Consider the following 14945-nt stretch of genomic DNA (forward strand, 5'->3'; position numbering starts at 1 on the left):
ATTTTCATTAAAATGATCTAATCGATATATTTTATTTATACCTCCATTGTACTCTATATTTTCAGTATCCAATAAATTCCCGATTTACTCAGTATGTCCATATGATTTTGCTCTTTTTGACATGTCTTTTGACGTTTAACTTGACATGATATAATCGGTTTTTTTAGTTCCCAAAAGTTCTTTCTGTTTCAAGTCCGTGACGAACCTCTTAACAATTAAAGAAGAAAGTAAGTACATATTAGAAGTAAATTTAGTAGAGTACATAAATGATTATACACTTCGAATCTGTACTCTTTTATAGTAAGGAAGATAATTTTAAAGCTGCGGTCAGCTGGTTTTGTTTGAATTGAAAATGAATCCGTTTTTCTGGTTGCCTGGAACCATATCCTGGAACTATCACCATCTATTAGACATTTTTTTATTCTTTGTTTTTGTATTTTTTCGGTTTAGTCAGTAAGATCTTAAAATGTATGTGTTCAACGTAGTGCAAAAAAAAATATCAGACATTAATTGATTTTTTATTGACATTAGAGTCATACTTTTTGCGCTTAATACATAAATAGTTATTTTACTAAATAAAGAAATATATCCTATGTTATTATTCCTAAACCAGCTATGTGTTTTAATATAAAATCGTCTTTAAAATTTTCAAATAGCGATTCCAAAACATTAAAAATTTTGGACGTCTATTGGATGTACAGATTTTTATAAACTCAGGTTTCCAAAAGACACAGTATTGTAGTAATGTGTTGGATGTCCAAAATTTGTCTGAAATTGTGACATTTGTATGATCCAATGGATGTCCAAAAGGTTAAGTTCCTCTCAGATATGTCCATATTGGGAGGAATAATCTTGGAGAGTGTGTTGTTTGGGTAACTTGCCTATAGAACAATTTTCTGTTTTATGTTTCGCTGGAAATTGCAATAATACAATTTCAACCCCTATTTAACCCCTGTCAACTGTAATTAATTCCTACTCACGCATTTATTTTTTTTTGTACCTGTTTACAATTTAAAATTATGTTAATTTGTCTGGATTTATTGGTCATGATGTCCAAAAACGTTTGTTGAGTAGACTGTTAAAGCAAATATCTTTGTAGAATAGCAGGAAACTTTTCACAAGCAACTTAAACTATCTAATCGGTCTGCAAAAGGTCGTTAATGCAGCCTATTAAACTCGATTGTACTCGACAAACACTTTTAATTAATTTAGGTGTTAAAATCCACTTCGAAAAAGCCAAGAGGCTTTGTGAAACAAATTAATTTTATAGGGTGCACTTACGTAGAGTAGTAAACATCGAAACTTTTATGGAAAAAGGACGTTCTTGGCGACAGCTGTTAGCAAAACCCATAAAGATGACTATTTCTAAGCTATATTCAACCCTTAACCGACTGCCATATGGTGTCAGGGTTATCACCGCATCAGGTAATAATATCAGGTTAAAACGACATGCTCACGCCCAATTTACACGCTGAACTGGCCTTCTAATTGGGTTAATCTGATGGCATCAACCCGGCAAAAACTAGCATGACACCACTAATTTACGTTCCGACAAGTCTGGTTAAGGAAGTCACACTGAACTTAAGGAAACGCCTACCTTTGTTTTATTTTTTTTAGGGTGAAGCTACCCTAGAAAATGGCTAAATAAGTGGAAACCGGGTCATCTATGGCTAAATTCATGTTGTATGTTCTAGAAATGTGGTTTTAATGTCTTGTAATTGTACTAGACAAAGGGCGAAATTTCTTGAAGCATTTTTTTGTTTGGTGTCCAATAAGTGGCGGGAATACAGAAATGCGTTTTTATAATAATATGTAACAACCAGCGCCCTATAGCGTCAATGGTTCCGAGGGTTCCATGGAGCTCACACCCTCTAGGGTTTGTCCACCGAAAGTTTCGTAAAATAATTACGTGATGTGTATATTAATAAAACTATAAAAAGTATTCCAAGAAATGTAAACAATAAATATATCCTGAAACTCTCTGGTAAAATATTTGTTTTTATACTTCTTTGGGATGGGTTTACTTTTAGAAAAATATAGTTATAGGTACCTTTCAGTGTACCTGGAAAGTACTCACAAACTTGTTTATTTTAAATGGCACTCCCTGTATATTATTACAGTTAGGGCCGGTATTTCCATCTGCTAATAAAGTAGCTAATAACTATTTGGCCAAAATAGCATCCTTAAGGACATGTTATCATTTTTACGAAAAACTTTAAAAAGTGACCTAAAAATGGTCACGTGATTGTTTTCAATTAACAAATTCGGTTATAAAGGTCACGTCACTATTCTCAAGCGTCGAATGCAATGTTGAAGATCACTTGACTCTTCTAGAGGTTAAAATAGCATCTTTGCAGTCACGTGAGCATATTTAAGGACCAAATGTTGTTCTAAGGGGCACATTAACATTTTTACGATTAAATTTGACTGCGTGTCTGATTTCAATTATTAAATTTAGTTATGAAGGTCACATGACTATTTTTAATCGTTGAATAGAATTTTGCAGGTCACTTGACTCTTCTTACGGTTAAAATAGTATCCTTACAGTTACGTGACCATGTTTATGGTCAAAATGTTGCCCTGAAGGTTACGTGATCTTTTTTACGACTAAAGCAATTTCTGTAAGTCACGTGACTATTTTCAAACGTTGAATGGAATCTTGAGGGTCATTTGACTATTTGTACTAAAATTTTAATTAATAGGTTAAAATAGTCTCTTTGCAATCACGTGACCATATTTGAAATACTGTCTTCGCCAATATTCTATGGCAGGGAATGCGGCCTCAGATAGATGGGTCATGCAAGACTACTGCTTTTTACCCTCCCATCGCTGTAGACCAAAAGGATAGGTCTGGAAGAGGAAGTCGCTACAAGTCCAGGAATTTTCCCTTTCGGAAAGTTCCCAGAGTTGCATCGGCGTCCTCTGTCCTGGGAGAAGGATCCCGCTGACGGAGGGGCTCTTCTGGCGCTCCTCTTGTCCTCCATTTCTTCTTTCTTCGTCAGCTCGTCCATTTCTGGTTGTCCTGGCAAACTATAGGATGTCCAAACAGCCGGCTTTCGTTCGTCTGCTTTTTACATCCTAAAGTTTTGAAAAAATCCACACTGTTGTTATGAGGATATTGTAGAAGAGTCATTTGGAAAGCTTGAATGGTTTTTAATATTGATAATGTAGCGGAAAATTTATTTTGTAATATAATACTTGTCTGAACTTTATTATGCTGAAAAAGCAAATGTATAGTACACTTGAGCTTGTAAAACAAAACTTTTGAACAAACCACGCCCTTTTCTTGGTCTTTTTGCAATAAATCATCTTCAAGCTGGCGCTCGTTAGCATTTTGTGCATCAAGCGGAATACAGAGTCGTCGGACGTAATAACGAGAGAGGGGTGTTCCCCACTTCCCACGCTCCCAAAAAGCGGAAGGGTGAGTCAGTTATCGCGAAACTAATTAAAGTCTACTTACACGCTACCTTTGCTTTATTTCCTAATCAGGAAGGTGCTAATTGCAAAAAGTGTAGTTTGAGCAAAACGGGGTTTTGTAGTATCAGCTTTTATTTGACCTCTACCTAGTAAAATTTGCCTTACAAGGTTAAGGTTAATGTGTAAATTATTGATTTTCTATTATTTCGTAGTTGAGAGATTTAGTATCATCTTCCTACAGATTCAGAAATTTTGGTAACTCTCCAATTGAATTGGCATTGAAACAGCATTGTGTCCAATATTGCAGATTTGTTGAGGTAAATTTTAGTGCAGTAAACTGATTTTAGGGCTTCGCTGCACCTGAACAAGCAAGATACAGATGAGCTGGTTTAAAACTACCCTGACCATTCAGGGCAACCAAACGTTTCCTGCTATATTTATAATTTTAGTTTAGTGAACTGGTTTGGTTTTTTGACCCACAAAATTATCAAGGCATCAGCCTAATGAGTCTTCTTCTTCTTCTTTTCTCATATGGGTGTCCATATCGGTAGGCTAATGTCTGTTTTGTGTCACTCTTTCCAGCGTTTTGGAGGTCTGCTTTAAGTTCGTTTTCCGACAGGATTGTTTGTTTATGCGATTTTGACAAGTCTGCTGTCCTCCATTCTGTTTACGTGTTTATTCCAGTATTTTCTTCTCTGTCTTACACACCACGTCCTGTAGTGTTTTTCCGTATATACTTCTTATTATTTCCATTTCAACCGTTCGCATCATTTGTAATGTTTTTGATGTGTCTGGTCTTGTTTCGGCTATATACGTTATAACAGGTCTGATTGTCGATTTATACACTCTTATTTTACTGTTTGTGTTGAGGTATTTGTTTTTCCACACAATGTCTCTTAGGCATCCTGATATTCGAGACGCCTTCATAGTTTGGGGAAGAGCAATGAAGAAATAAGGAAAATATGTGAGATCCAAGATGTAGTGAGATGGGCAAGAAACCACGTGGACAAAATGACAGATGATGACAAAGAGAAAAAACCAAATACATCTCGACCTCCTGGGCGACCACCTATAAGATAGTATAAAAGCTGGTCTTCACCATCCCAAATGCTCCTGGCTAATCACTTATGAAAACACAGGACTAAGTCCTAACATAAGAAGAAGAAGAACAAGAGAAGAAGAACTGGTTTGGCTTTAGTATTCTCCTGACCACATCTAGACATCTTTTCGGTTGCCAGGGCCAGCTTTAAAGTTATCCGAGTGTTTTCTTATGGTGTTTTACTGGGTTTACCACGGACAACGAGCTTCTGGACTTCCTTCCTCCATGAGAACGTGGCAAATAATTATGTTTTTACTTATTCATTAGCTGGTTATTTGTATCTTACTAAAAGACACATGTTTGTGTTTAAACCGTTGTCAGTGCTCTTATTAAACATAAAGGAAAACTTTGAAACTTTTAAAATCCTTGCATATTCCTCTTTTATATTAACGAATATAACATTTTTAACAATATTGTCATCAGGTTTTTGACGATCGAGAACGAATTTTCCTAAGATCTTAGAATTTTGTACAATATCTTTCAGAAGAGGTCAATTACTTACAGAGCCACGTTATGCTCTTCAAACAAAGAGGAAAAAATACGTGATATGTGTGCTATTATTAGAGCAGGTTTTCTCAAAGACTCGTTTTTCTAAGATTTAGGTTTTCCAAAATGTCTGTAAGGAAAATTGTATTACTTTAGTGAAGGAATGCTGGAAACATTTTAACAACTACCATAGAGGTGTTCAAGTGAATGATAAACGTGTAGGTGGTAATTACTTTTGTTTTTACTTTTTTGTTTATTTTTTGCATCAATTTATTAATACATACCACTTCTGACTGGTGTTGCAACCTTCCTTGAAAATAAAATAACAAAATGAAGAACAAAAATTCCTGTTGATTAGTCTTCATCTGATCTCACTATTTCTTCGTTTGTTTTTGCTATGTTGCCAAAGCAAATGTTCTCCTTAACCATTACTTCCTTAAGAAACGCACTATTAGATGAAAATGCCAAGGCAGCCTGACGGATTTTTTTGCTAAGGAGTCCTTAAGAGATCCTTGAAGGAACAATTATTAATACAATCCTTATGCAAAGAGTAGTAGAAAGCGGGACATTGGCAGAATGCAATGTGCAACAGAGCTGCAGGCAATTACTGTGATGATAGCAAACCTCCTATAGGAGATAAGATCTGTAACACTTTGTATATTGATGAGTGGATAATAGTTGTCCAAATGCTCTACTTGTTTGGAGAATTTTACGTAGTACATCATGCATTTATGCAAGTTGTTTTAGAAGGCAATTTTCATGTTGAATAACTATAAAAAGTAATGAAACGTTTCGAAAATCTCCTGTTGTTTAACTCATTCAAATTCACAATTTGTGATACAAATTAAGACTTTTTGTATAGCTGATTAGATAAGTTGTTAGTTTGCTGGAATTCAGTTATTTCCTAGCACCTGAAGATCGACAAAGACGTTTTCTTTTTGTCAAAGTCCCGATCTCCGAAACTGATACTCCTATTTACTGGACGAGTCCCGGCAAATCTCACACCCGGGGTTTTGTCCCTGATCGGTTATCGGTGGACCGATCTTTGCACTCGGTCCGATTAAAAAACCATTTTCGAAACCTGGGGGCTCCGGACACATGCCGTCGGTGACCCTATTGTTGCAACCCGTTCATTCATCAACCCCCGTGTATTGTATGTTTATGGATGTAGACACAAAAGGGCGTTAGGGAATGGAACATTGTGGGAACGAAACTTCTTATGCTGAGTGGGTGCCAATTTTTGCAATGATTAACAGCTAAAGAAATAGATCTGGTGAAAATACGACCAAATATTATTGAAAAATATATTATCATCAAACTGGTTATTTGTTAATAACAAATTCTTTTTTTTGAAAAGTTTTAATGGTAAACAGTTTTTAGCATTTTGCAAATTTCTATTCAGGAAAACTAAAAGGTACACTAGTGACTATTAATATAGTAACTGGAAATTAATCAGTTTAATTATTCTGTGAACTCACAATTTTCGAGCATCTTTTCCAAATTTTAGTTCCTGATAACCAACAAATTTTAGTATTTTTTTTTTAAATCTTGTCAACACATATTTCTACTTCACCCAAGTGGTCTTAACACCTGTTTTAAGAGATTCTAATATATTCTGGTGATTTTCATTTACCAAACTCACATTTCGATGGATTTACATTTTGCAGATGCTCAATTTCTTCTTAAATTATCACTTGTCACATTCAGTGAATATTAGCCTTTTTGTAATTTTCAAAAGTTCTGGTAAAATCATCTTCAGAAGGTTCTATGCAAATACTCAATTAGCAAAAATGTTCGATATTACTTTTGATATGTTTTAAGTACTTTAACTTTCATATGAAATTTTTTTATTACTCTTATTGCTTCAGTAACTGTTTTTTCAAAAAAAGTTTTATAATGCATTTAGGTATTTGTAAAATGAAAAGCTTTATTCAACTAACCCCTAACCTAACCTAATAAGCAACGCAGCAATAACAAGTTAACAAATCAAAAATACAAAGTATATGGACCTATCCTCTCCTATCTAATTGTCCCTAATATTCTCCTTTACATAATGAATAATCTGCTGTCATTCCTATCTCCTACATGTATTTCTAACAAGTCACCAATTACGACTATATCCGTGTTAGGCTTAAAACTTAATCAAAGTTTTCGAAAATATAAGTCCTGCAGGGACAAAAGCATCCATTAATTATTAGTAACGTTTACCTACCCAATTTATAAGACAGATGGCTAGTATGCAGTCAAATAAACCGTTTTATTGAATGAATAAAGTATGTTTGTTCATCGATTCATATTTAAATTTTATGCCAGTAGTGTGAAGAAGTTTAATAACAGTCCTGACAATTTTAAATTATATGGAATAATGCATATTCTTAAAATGGAAATTAATTTAGGAACCTAAAAATTATTTCAAATGATGTAAAAAGTCAATATTCACTAAAAAAACACGATCGTGTTACAGTCGAAAATTGGATATACTACTGTAATCCGAATAGTCATCAGTAATGGTCACCTGTCTCTAAAAATAAAACTGTCAAATTAACACGATTTGAACCTAAAAATGTTGTAGTTATTTATATGACCCTCGAAATGGAAGAATTAAACGTGTACAGGGCAACGTTCAATAGAATTATTAATGAAGGGCCATCAAAAGGGAAATCTCCTTCCTAAACACCCGGAAGATATTAATGATGTTGCAAGCAGGTGTCAATACAGGTTCGGCCGATTCATTAATTTTCATTTGTAGCGAATAAAGTGTTTCCTACTTTCTGAACAGGGCACGCAATTTGATAAATAGGGCCAGAACAAAAAAAAATAACCCTTAACGACCGATTAAGGGTAAAGACTTGTTTTGGTCAGTTGTGGAGTGTTTCTTCATTTCACTAGACGCTGATATTTTTATTTATTCCATTTACCATTTTAAGATACAGAACCCTTTTATGAAACGTCAAAGGGTAATTTGAGCCTCGATAATGCATGCAGGGATTACACAGCCCTTTTGACAGGCTAATACATCCATCAAGTTTTGGGGATCCTTTTTGCCATAGGTTAGATCAGATTCTACCAAGTCCCTTATCGATACCCATCTCTTATACCTGATGGGTGTGTGACATGGAGACCTTAATTTGTCTTTCTTGTCTTCATTTGGTTTACTGAATTTTGTCAATAACATTTTCATATCACATACATCATCGCATTAAACTGGAAACTTTGCCTTCTAAAAAAGAACCTATTTACGACAGACAATAATAATAGACTTGAATGACTGTCCCTTAATAGGGCCAGGCATTATAAGCTATAGTTAAAGTTAATAAAGTGGTTTTTCATGAAAATGTGTTTACCTTCTCATGGTCATTAAGGATGGAATTATGGTGTTAATATCCACCTAGATGGTCATTACAGTCATTAAACATTTACATTAATAATACTGGGGCTTTCGGTAATGTGCCTGACAATGTACTTTTTTTGTTTGCATTGTGACTCCTGATATCAATTTGGATAATAATAAACCAAAAAAGAATGATTAAATATGTATGTGTTGACTACTCTTGACTTTATGTTAATATTCCTTTTTCTAATTTTGGTAGCATATAATTAGTTCTAATTAATTACCCATGAAAAATGGTTGTTTTTATAAATGAGCTTTAGGTAGTACCACGCCCTTTTTCGTTCATCATAAATTACCTTAAGGCAGGTGCTTGCTTACGTTGGTAATATATTATTTTTATTACATAAATTCGAAATTCAAGAAAATAATGAAATTTGTTATAAAGTTCAATTTAAACTGCAATTTGTTGCATTATGGAGTTTACTTACACTACTATACAGTTTAAAGCATATTATACACTGAAAAATCCAATATAGCTGACGTACATTTCAATATGGCGTTTTGTGAGTAGTTTCTGCCCTAATAACGGTAAAATAAACAAATATGTAAACATTTACTTGTGAGAACCCTGAATTTCAGTAATTTGTAAAGTTTTCAGTTTACCTTGCATTCTACCAAGACTAGTAACAAGAAAGAAAATTTAATAACGTTTTTAGGCTTAGTTTTAACGACAAAGTATTGAAAAAGTGATAGTAAGTTTTAGAGCATTTTAAAAGTGCCTCAAAAGTAACAAATTTTTTCGGATTTTACACAAAATGCAAAATTTTTTTGAAAACACCCTAATCACGATAATCGAAAATTGCGCAGTTTTTGGTAACTTCTTAAGTAGATATTTTTATTTAATTTCGTTTTTTTTAGCAGTACAATACAAGATAAAACCTAAACATTTTTCCGAAAAATATTTTGTGTGTTGTTATTTCCATAAAATCTAAATCTAAATAATGTTCCGAGCTTTGTTCTTTCAATAAATTGTTGACTTTATTATGCACACTTTTCTCAAAATTTCATGGAATTTTGTAAGACAAATATTGATCTTAATACTTGTAGAAAGCGTGTTTCTCGGCTTTAACTACAGTCTTGTGCGGAAACGTAACACTTTCCACACTTGTTAGGTAAATAACTGATCCTTTTTTGCCATTTATGTTATATGAGTTTTCAGTCTCACTGGCGTAGAGATAAAAGAACAAAGACAGTACTTTAAGCTGGTTTTAGCCCTGAATTGAAAAACGCACTTTGGAGTTTTCAAATCAGTTGAAGTTGTGATTTAAAATTTGAACACCCTGTAACTCAGTTATTTTTGGGAGTTCAGGGCGGTTGAACCACTCAAATTCACCGTCTTGAGCTCCTTTTTCCAGTGGTATTGAGCTAAAAATTCTATCCTAAAAATTGACTACATGGTGACAAAAATAGTGAACCACCATACTTTTTATGCACATCCTGAATACTGGAAGAAAAACACTGTCCTGCAAACTTACGGTGTTGGGTTAGAGAGTTGATTAGAAATATTTTTGGTCTCTTGCAATTTTTGTTAACTTCCACCGTTTTTGAGTTATTTAGAAAAAACTGCTTTGGTGCAACAAATATGTTAATCAGTTGAAATTGTGATCTGAAATTTGAACACCCTGTAACTCAGTTGATTTTGGGAGTTCAGGGAGTTTCCACCACTCAAATTAACCGTCTTGGGCTCCTCTTTCCGGTGGTGTAAAGCAAAAAATCTTAAATTTATTATCTTATCTTAAAAATTGCGTGTAGGGTGACCAAAAACAGTCAATTTTAGAGGAATGCAAACACTTTATAATATATGGAGCATTCTATTTGAAAAAGTTAAGTTTAACATCATAACTATTACGTATATGCCGATCCTAAGGAGCAAAAATTGTTGTCAAAAACAATTGTCAACAAAAAATAATAAATGACGTGTTTGAGCAAATAATTAAAAACATATTCCTAGATTTTTGAACGAATTAAATTTCATAGTATTGTCCATCTCTGTATAGTCAAAACAAAGTTTCATTTTATTTTCAGTTTTAATCTGCTAGTTAAATGATTTTTTAGAAATAGAGCGTCAAAGAGTTGGCCTAATTCCAAAAAGCGGAAAAAGTTTCAAATACAACTGTTTTTTTATGAAATTCAGAGAACAGAAACTAGTAAGTACATAGTCTGCAGAACAAGTTGTAGGACCTTTTATGCCTTGCAAATATGATGAAAAATGTTGGTTATAAATGGAAATAAACCATAGCAGAAAACAGTAAAACTCCCATAGATTTGTTATTTATAAAGCAGTCAAATAGGTAATAACACAATAAAAGGATAAAATCAATAATGAAGACAAAATGCTTATAACAAATTATATTTGTAGTTTTCTAAATTATGTGTCATCTGTCAGTAAGTTGTTAGCAAATCGTAAAATTGAACTTTTCAGTAAATATTTCTGAAAAAGTTAATGCAATGTACTAATTAATTTACAAACCTTTGCTAACCATCAAACAGCAAACTAATTTAAGAAAAGTTTCAACTCTAATTACTGTTTTTCATTACTTTAGTATTTCGCGATCTAAATAAGATCAAAGCAGTTCGAATATTTGTATTTCCATTTAAGTTCTTTGCCTAACTAGGAAATTTAGTAAAAGCGTTTAGTGGAAAAGATACTTTATTAAACGTTCAACACTATCAGCCTGTGGCACATTATTGACTTAATTTTAACAAGTTTTACATTATGAATCAGCTTTAAAAGTGGCAGAAAAATTCGCATTATCGGCACCAGGCGATCTATACCACATCCCTTTTTCTCATCTCTTACGTCTCATCCATTTTAAAATCGCTCATTGACAATTTACACCAGCCCCGTCCGTAGAAGTAAATGTAGCGTAACGCCAAGTTCTAAAGTTAATTTGCTAATAACTTCGGCTTTTCTATACGATGAACTTGCTAATAGAGTTTCATGGTGCGATAGCTGCAGTTGCAGCACACCCAACTCGGAATTGAATTAGGCAGTCGGCACCTATAACTATGAATTTCTGCTACCTAAGCAATTTTTGTGTAAGTTGAGTTAGTAAATTGAGGTGGAAGAGTTGTTTGGTACACGCAAACAAATAAGAAAAATTGAGGGGAATATCTATGCAGTTCCGGGCAACAAAAACTCTGTTTGTCGTAAATATTCTTGTCTTCCGCCCAGTTTCCACTACACGCGATCCTACAGGGTGGAGACGGTTAAATTATGTGGAAATTCTTAGTTAATCTATTTTATGTGTGTTTCAATTGCTTAACATCAGGTAAACCTGAAAAGGAAATAACTTACAGATGTGTAAAGTGTCAGGACAAAGCTGTTTCACTCTGTACATAAAATTTCCCAGAAGCGCTGGCGTCTTGTTGTGCTCTCGATTTAAACCGATTCCGGATTTGATCGGTGTTTATGGCGCTTCCCGAGGGAGCATATCTTACAATCGCCGGGAAACTATCGAAGTGCTCTTGAAGGAGTCTGCAAGTCTATCTTTACGGTTTACCCGAACATGCTCTCGAGCCTTCTCCACTCAATTTATGGCATTAGCTTTATACCGGATTTTTCCCATAATAGCTATCCAATTTGGAATACCGATAAGCCAGTTTGCGAATATATTACTTACTTTGCAATATGTTGGAATGTACTTTTTTATGTGTGTAGAATTTCATTGCGGTTTTTTATAATTACTATGTCGTTTATGTCGAGGTTAAGGTTTTTACGTCGATTTATAAAATCAGTTCTAGATTTTTGTGAAAAGAACGATGAAGCAGGCTCTGCCACAACTGTCCCCGTTTTCGAGCTACTTTGAAAATATGACAATTTGGAAAACCCCTCGTCTATATAACATAACGAGTTTAAATATTTAATCCAATTTTACTTGAGCACATTGTTTTTAAGATATGAACCAAACATTTTTTAAATGAAACAACCTATATATTTATGCAGATTTGGAATCCTAACCTAAAAATTATCTTTTCCAAAATATATAACACTATGGAGTTAAATTAAAAAACAACATAGAAATTCCCCCTTTTACATTTTTTTTATATTTTTTCAAATAACCAACTTACGCTAGGTTGAAGTTGTTTAAGGTCTTTTAAAACACTTTTTTGTGCTTTGAAACAGTTTTTAGGGAATATCTCCTTGAGGAGTCCCAGGAATGCTGTCCGCAAACGAGTGAAGGCTGGACACCACATTAAGATGTGTCCTGCCGACTCTTCCTCTTCCAAGCATCCTCGACAAGTAGGATCCTCGGTTATACCCATCAAGTACTGATGCCGTCTCAGCTGGCAGTGGCCAGTCAGAAGGCCGGTCACCGTCCTTAAGTTCTCTCTGATTAGTTCTAGCAGGTATTTCGTATTTTTGACTGAGGGGCCACTAATGAGTTTTATGGCCTGCCTCATACCTATGGCGGAGTCCCAGCGTTCTTGAAACAGCTGCTGGCCTAAAGATTTTAGCGACTGGATCACCATGCTATTGGCGATCCCCACAGTCGGCTCTGGACCAACAGGCATTTTCTGAGTTCCCAGTTTTGCCAGTCGACCCGCCTCTTCATTTCCCGGATTAGCAGCATGTCCCGGAACCCACACAAGACGTATGTCGTTCTTTTGGGCCAGCTTTTCCAGGGTTGTTTTGCACTCCAGAACCAATTTGGAGTGCACTACCTCAGCACTGATTGCCATGATGGCAGCTCGGCTGTCAGAACAAATGTTAATTGTGTCTTCCTGTCGCGGGCCCTAGAGTAGTTCTAGCCCACAATACAGGATCGCAAGCACCTCAGCCTGGAATACAGTAGGGTGTGTACCCAATGCAAAGTGCTTCGCTGTTTGGCCTGTCTCAGCCCAGACACCTGCCCCCGTCAGCACCCTTCTGCTGGATCCATCCGTGAACCAGTTGGATCCATGGCGGACGACCCCCGGGGCAGCTCCATTCTCCCACTCCTGCCGCTCGGTAATTACAACCTTGAGGAAGTTTGAGGGCTGTAGCCTTCTAGGCATATGGTCACTACTCCTAAGAAGTATTGGACACCGTTCAGTGGCCCAGTCCCATATACAAGAGTGTCCATACGTGAAAACTTACATGGCTTCCATTTTTATGTGAAGGTCCAAGGGCACGAAGTTGACTTCGAGTGCTCTCGTGGGGGCAGTTCTCATGCCTCCCGTTATCGCAGTGCTGGCGAGCCTTTGTAACCTATCTAATTGTGAGCGCACGTCACTTCTTTCCACACATGGCCACCACACAAGGGCCCCTATGTTAGTATAGGTCGGACTAAGGCGCAGTAGAGCCATTGGACAACCTTGGGTTGTAATCCCCTGGTGCCATCACAAGCCCTCCTGCAAGTCCACAGGGCAAACGAAGCTTTCCTGATTTTACAGGTTATGTGCTCCCGCCATGACAATTTAGCGTCCAGGTAGATACCCAGGTACTTAATCGACTGACTGTAGTTTAGTGTTACACTAGAGAGAATTATCTCTAGTCGTATTCCTTGGTCACGCTTTCTGCTGAAGAGCATAAGCTGTGCTTTTGCCGGGTTGACTCTTAACCCGACTAGATCGCACCAGTTACCGACCATTCGCATATGCCTGTGCATACAGGCCAGCATCGTTCAGATTCCACAGTAGTTCGTCCACTACAAGGCTCCACAGCAGAGGGGAGAGTACTCCTCCCAGTCCTCCCTGAGGACAGCACCTTGCGGCAACCACCATGGACCGATCTCCAAATAACCGTGTAACGCCTAGTTAAACTTGGTTAGAATGTTTTAATGACCATATTCATAAAAACACATCAATTAGTTAGTTTTGACTGATAGTTTTTCCAAGGTTATGTGATATTTTTCCCGCTTATTTTGTTACTTTTGTGTTCTGTCATAGTCACGTGACTTTTTTAACAGTCGTGACTTTTAGCATTGAACAGTGTGATAGCCACACTTTTTTAACTACGTGCTTTTCTTAGTATCTGAAAAAACAAGTACCATCGTAAGCAAATTGACCGCATTCCTATTGGATCTCTCCTTTTAGCATTCATAACAAATTATGCAAAATGTTTCATAATATTGTCACGTTTAAATTGTAAAGCATGTTATAGTCTAAGAATGATTTACTATTTCATTAATTTACGAACCCGGTGCAGGTTGCAGAATGGGCGCCTATATTTTGTGGCACGAGACGGAGTCTTTTGACTATCTTCTACCGTAGGCCTTATAAACGGATGTCGAGCCTTACTTATACCAAATTGGTTCAGTGACGAAATCTATCGTTCGTCGCTTTTTTTAGTCTTTAAATAGGTCTGATGCACGTAGTATTCTGCTCGCAAAATATTTTACCATCCTCGAAGATTTTCATATTTTAAGTTAATAAATCCATCTTCTAAATTAATGAATTTTCCAATCGTGACAATATCACATTAAACGTCACACATACTCTTACAAGATCACATGCAGTTTTAGGAATTTGATAGACCCTCACGTGTGTAACTTTTCAAGGGATAATATGTTTGGATTTAGTAGTTAAGACAATTAACTTACCGCAACATAACAACGCTGAATCATGGTT

At 35.7% G+C, this 14945-nt stretch overlaps 1 protein-coding gene across 1 annotated transcript; it reads right to left on the reverse strand.

Moving 5' to 3' along the window:
• Window positions 1-7460: 7460 nt before the first annotated feature.
• On the reverse strand, window positions 7461-13682 carry LOC145724476 (uncharacterized). The gene is made up of 4 exons (XM_081972813.1): window positions 13474-13682; window positions 13156-13404; window positions 12465-13089; window positions 7461-7523 (listed from the first exon to the last, which is right to left on the reverse strand). Exons 1-4 carry the CDS (start codon window positions 13680-13682, stop codon window positions 7461-7463), a joined length of 1146 nt encoding a protein of 381 aa, XP_081828939.1.
• Window positions 13683-14945: the final 1263 nt, after the last annotated feature.

The sequence above is a fragment of the Ips typographus genome, linkage group LG1 (assembly GCF_016097725.1).
Source record: "Ips typographus isolate SLU linkage group LG1, UJ_Ityp_2.0, whole genome shotgun sequence".
Classification (NCBI taxonomy): domain Eukaryota; kingdom Metazoa; phylum Arthropoda; class Insecta; order Coleoptera; family Curculionidae; genus Ips; species Ips typographus.

Bases quoted from the DNA above. Each gene is read 5' to 3' on its own strand.
- LOC145724476 (XM_081972813.1), bottom strand. From the start codon at position 13,682: ATGGCTCTACTGCGCCTTAGTCCGACCTATACTAACATAGGGGCCCTT. The intron at 13,405-13,473 runs GTAAGTTTTCAC...AATACTTCTTAG, and splicing joins CACATAAAAATGGAAGCCAT to GAGTAGTGACCATATGCCTA. The intron at 7,524-12,464 runs GTAAGTTGGTTA...TTTTATTTTTAG, and splicing joins TTAAACAACTTCAACCTAGC to AGACAGGTGACCATTACTGA.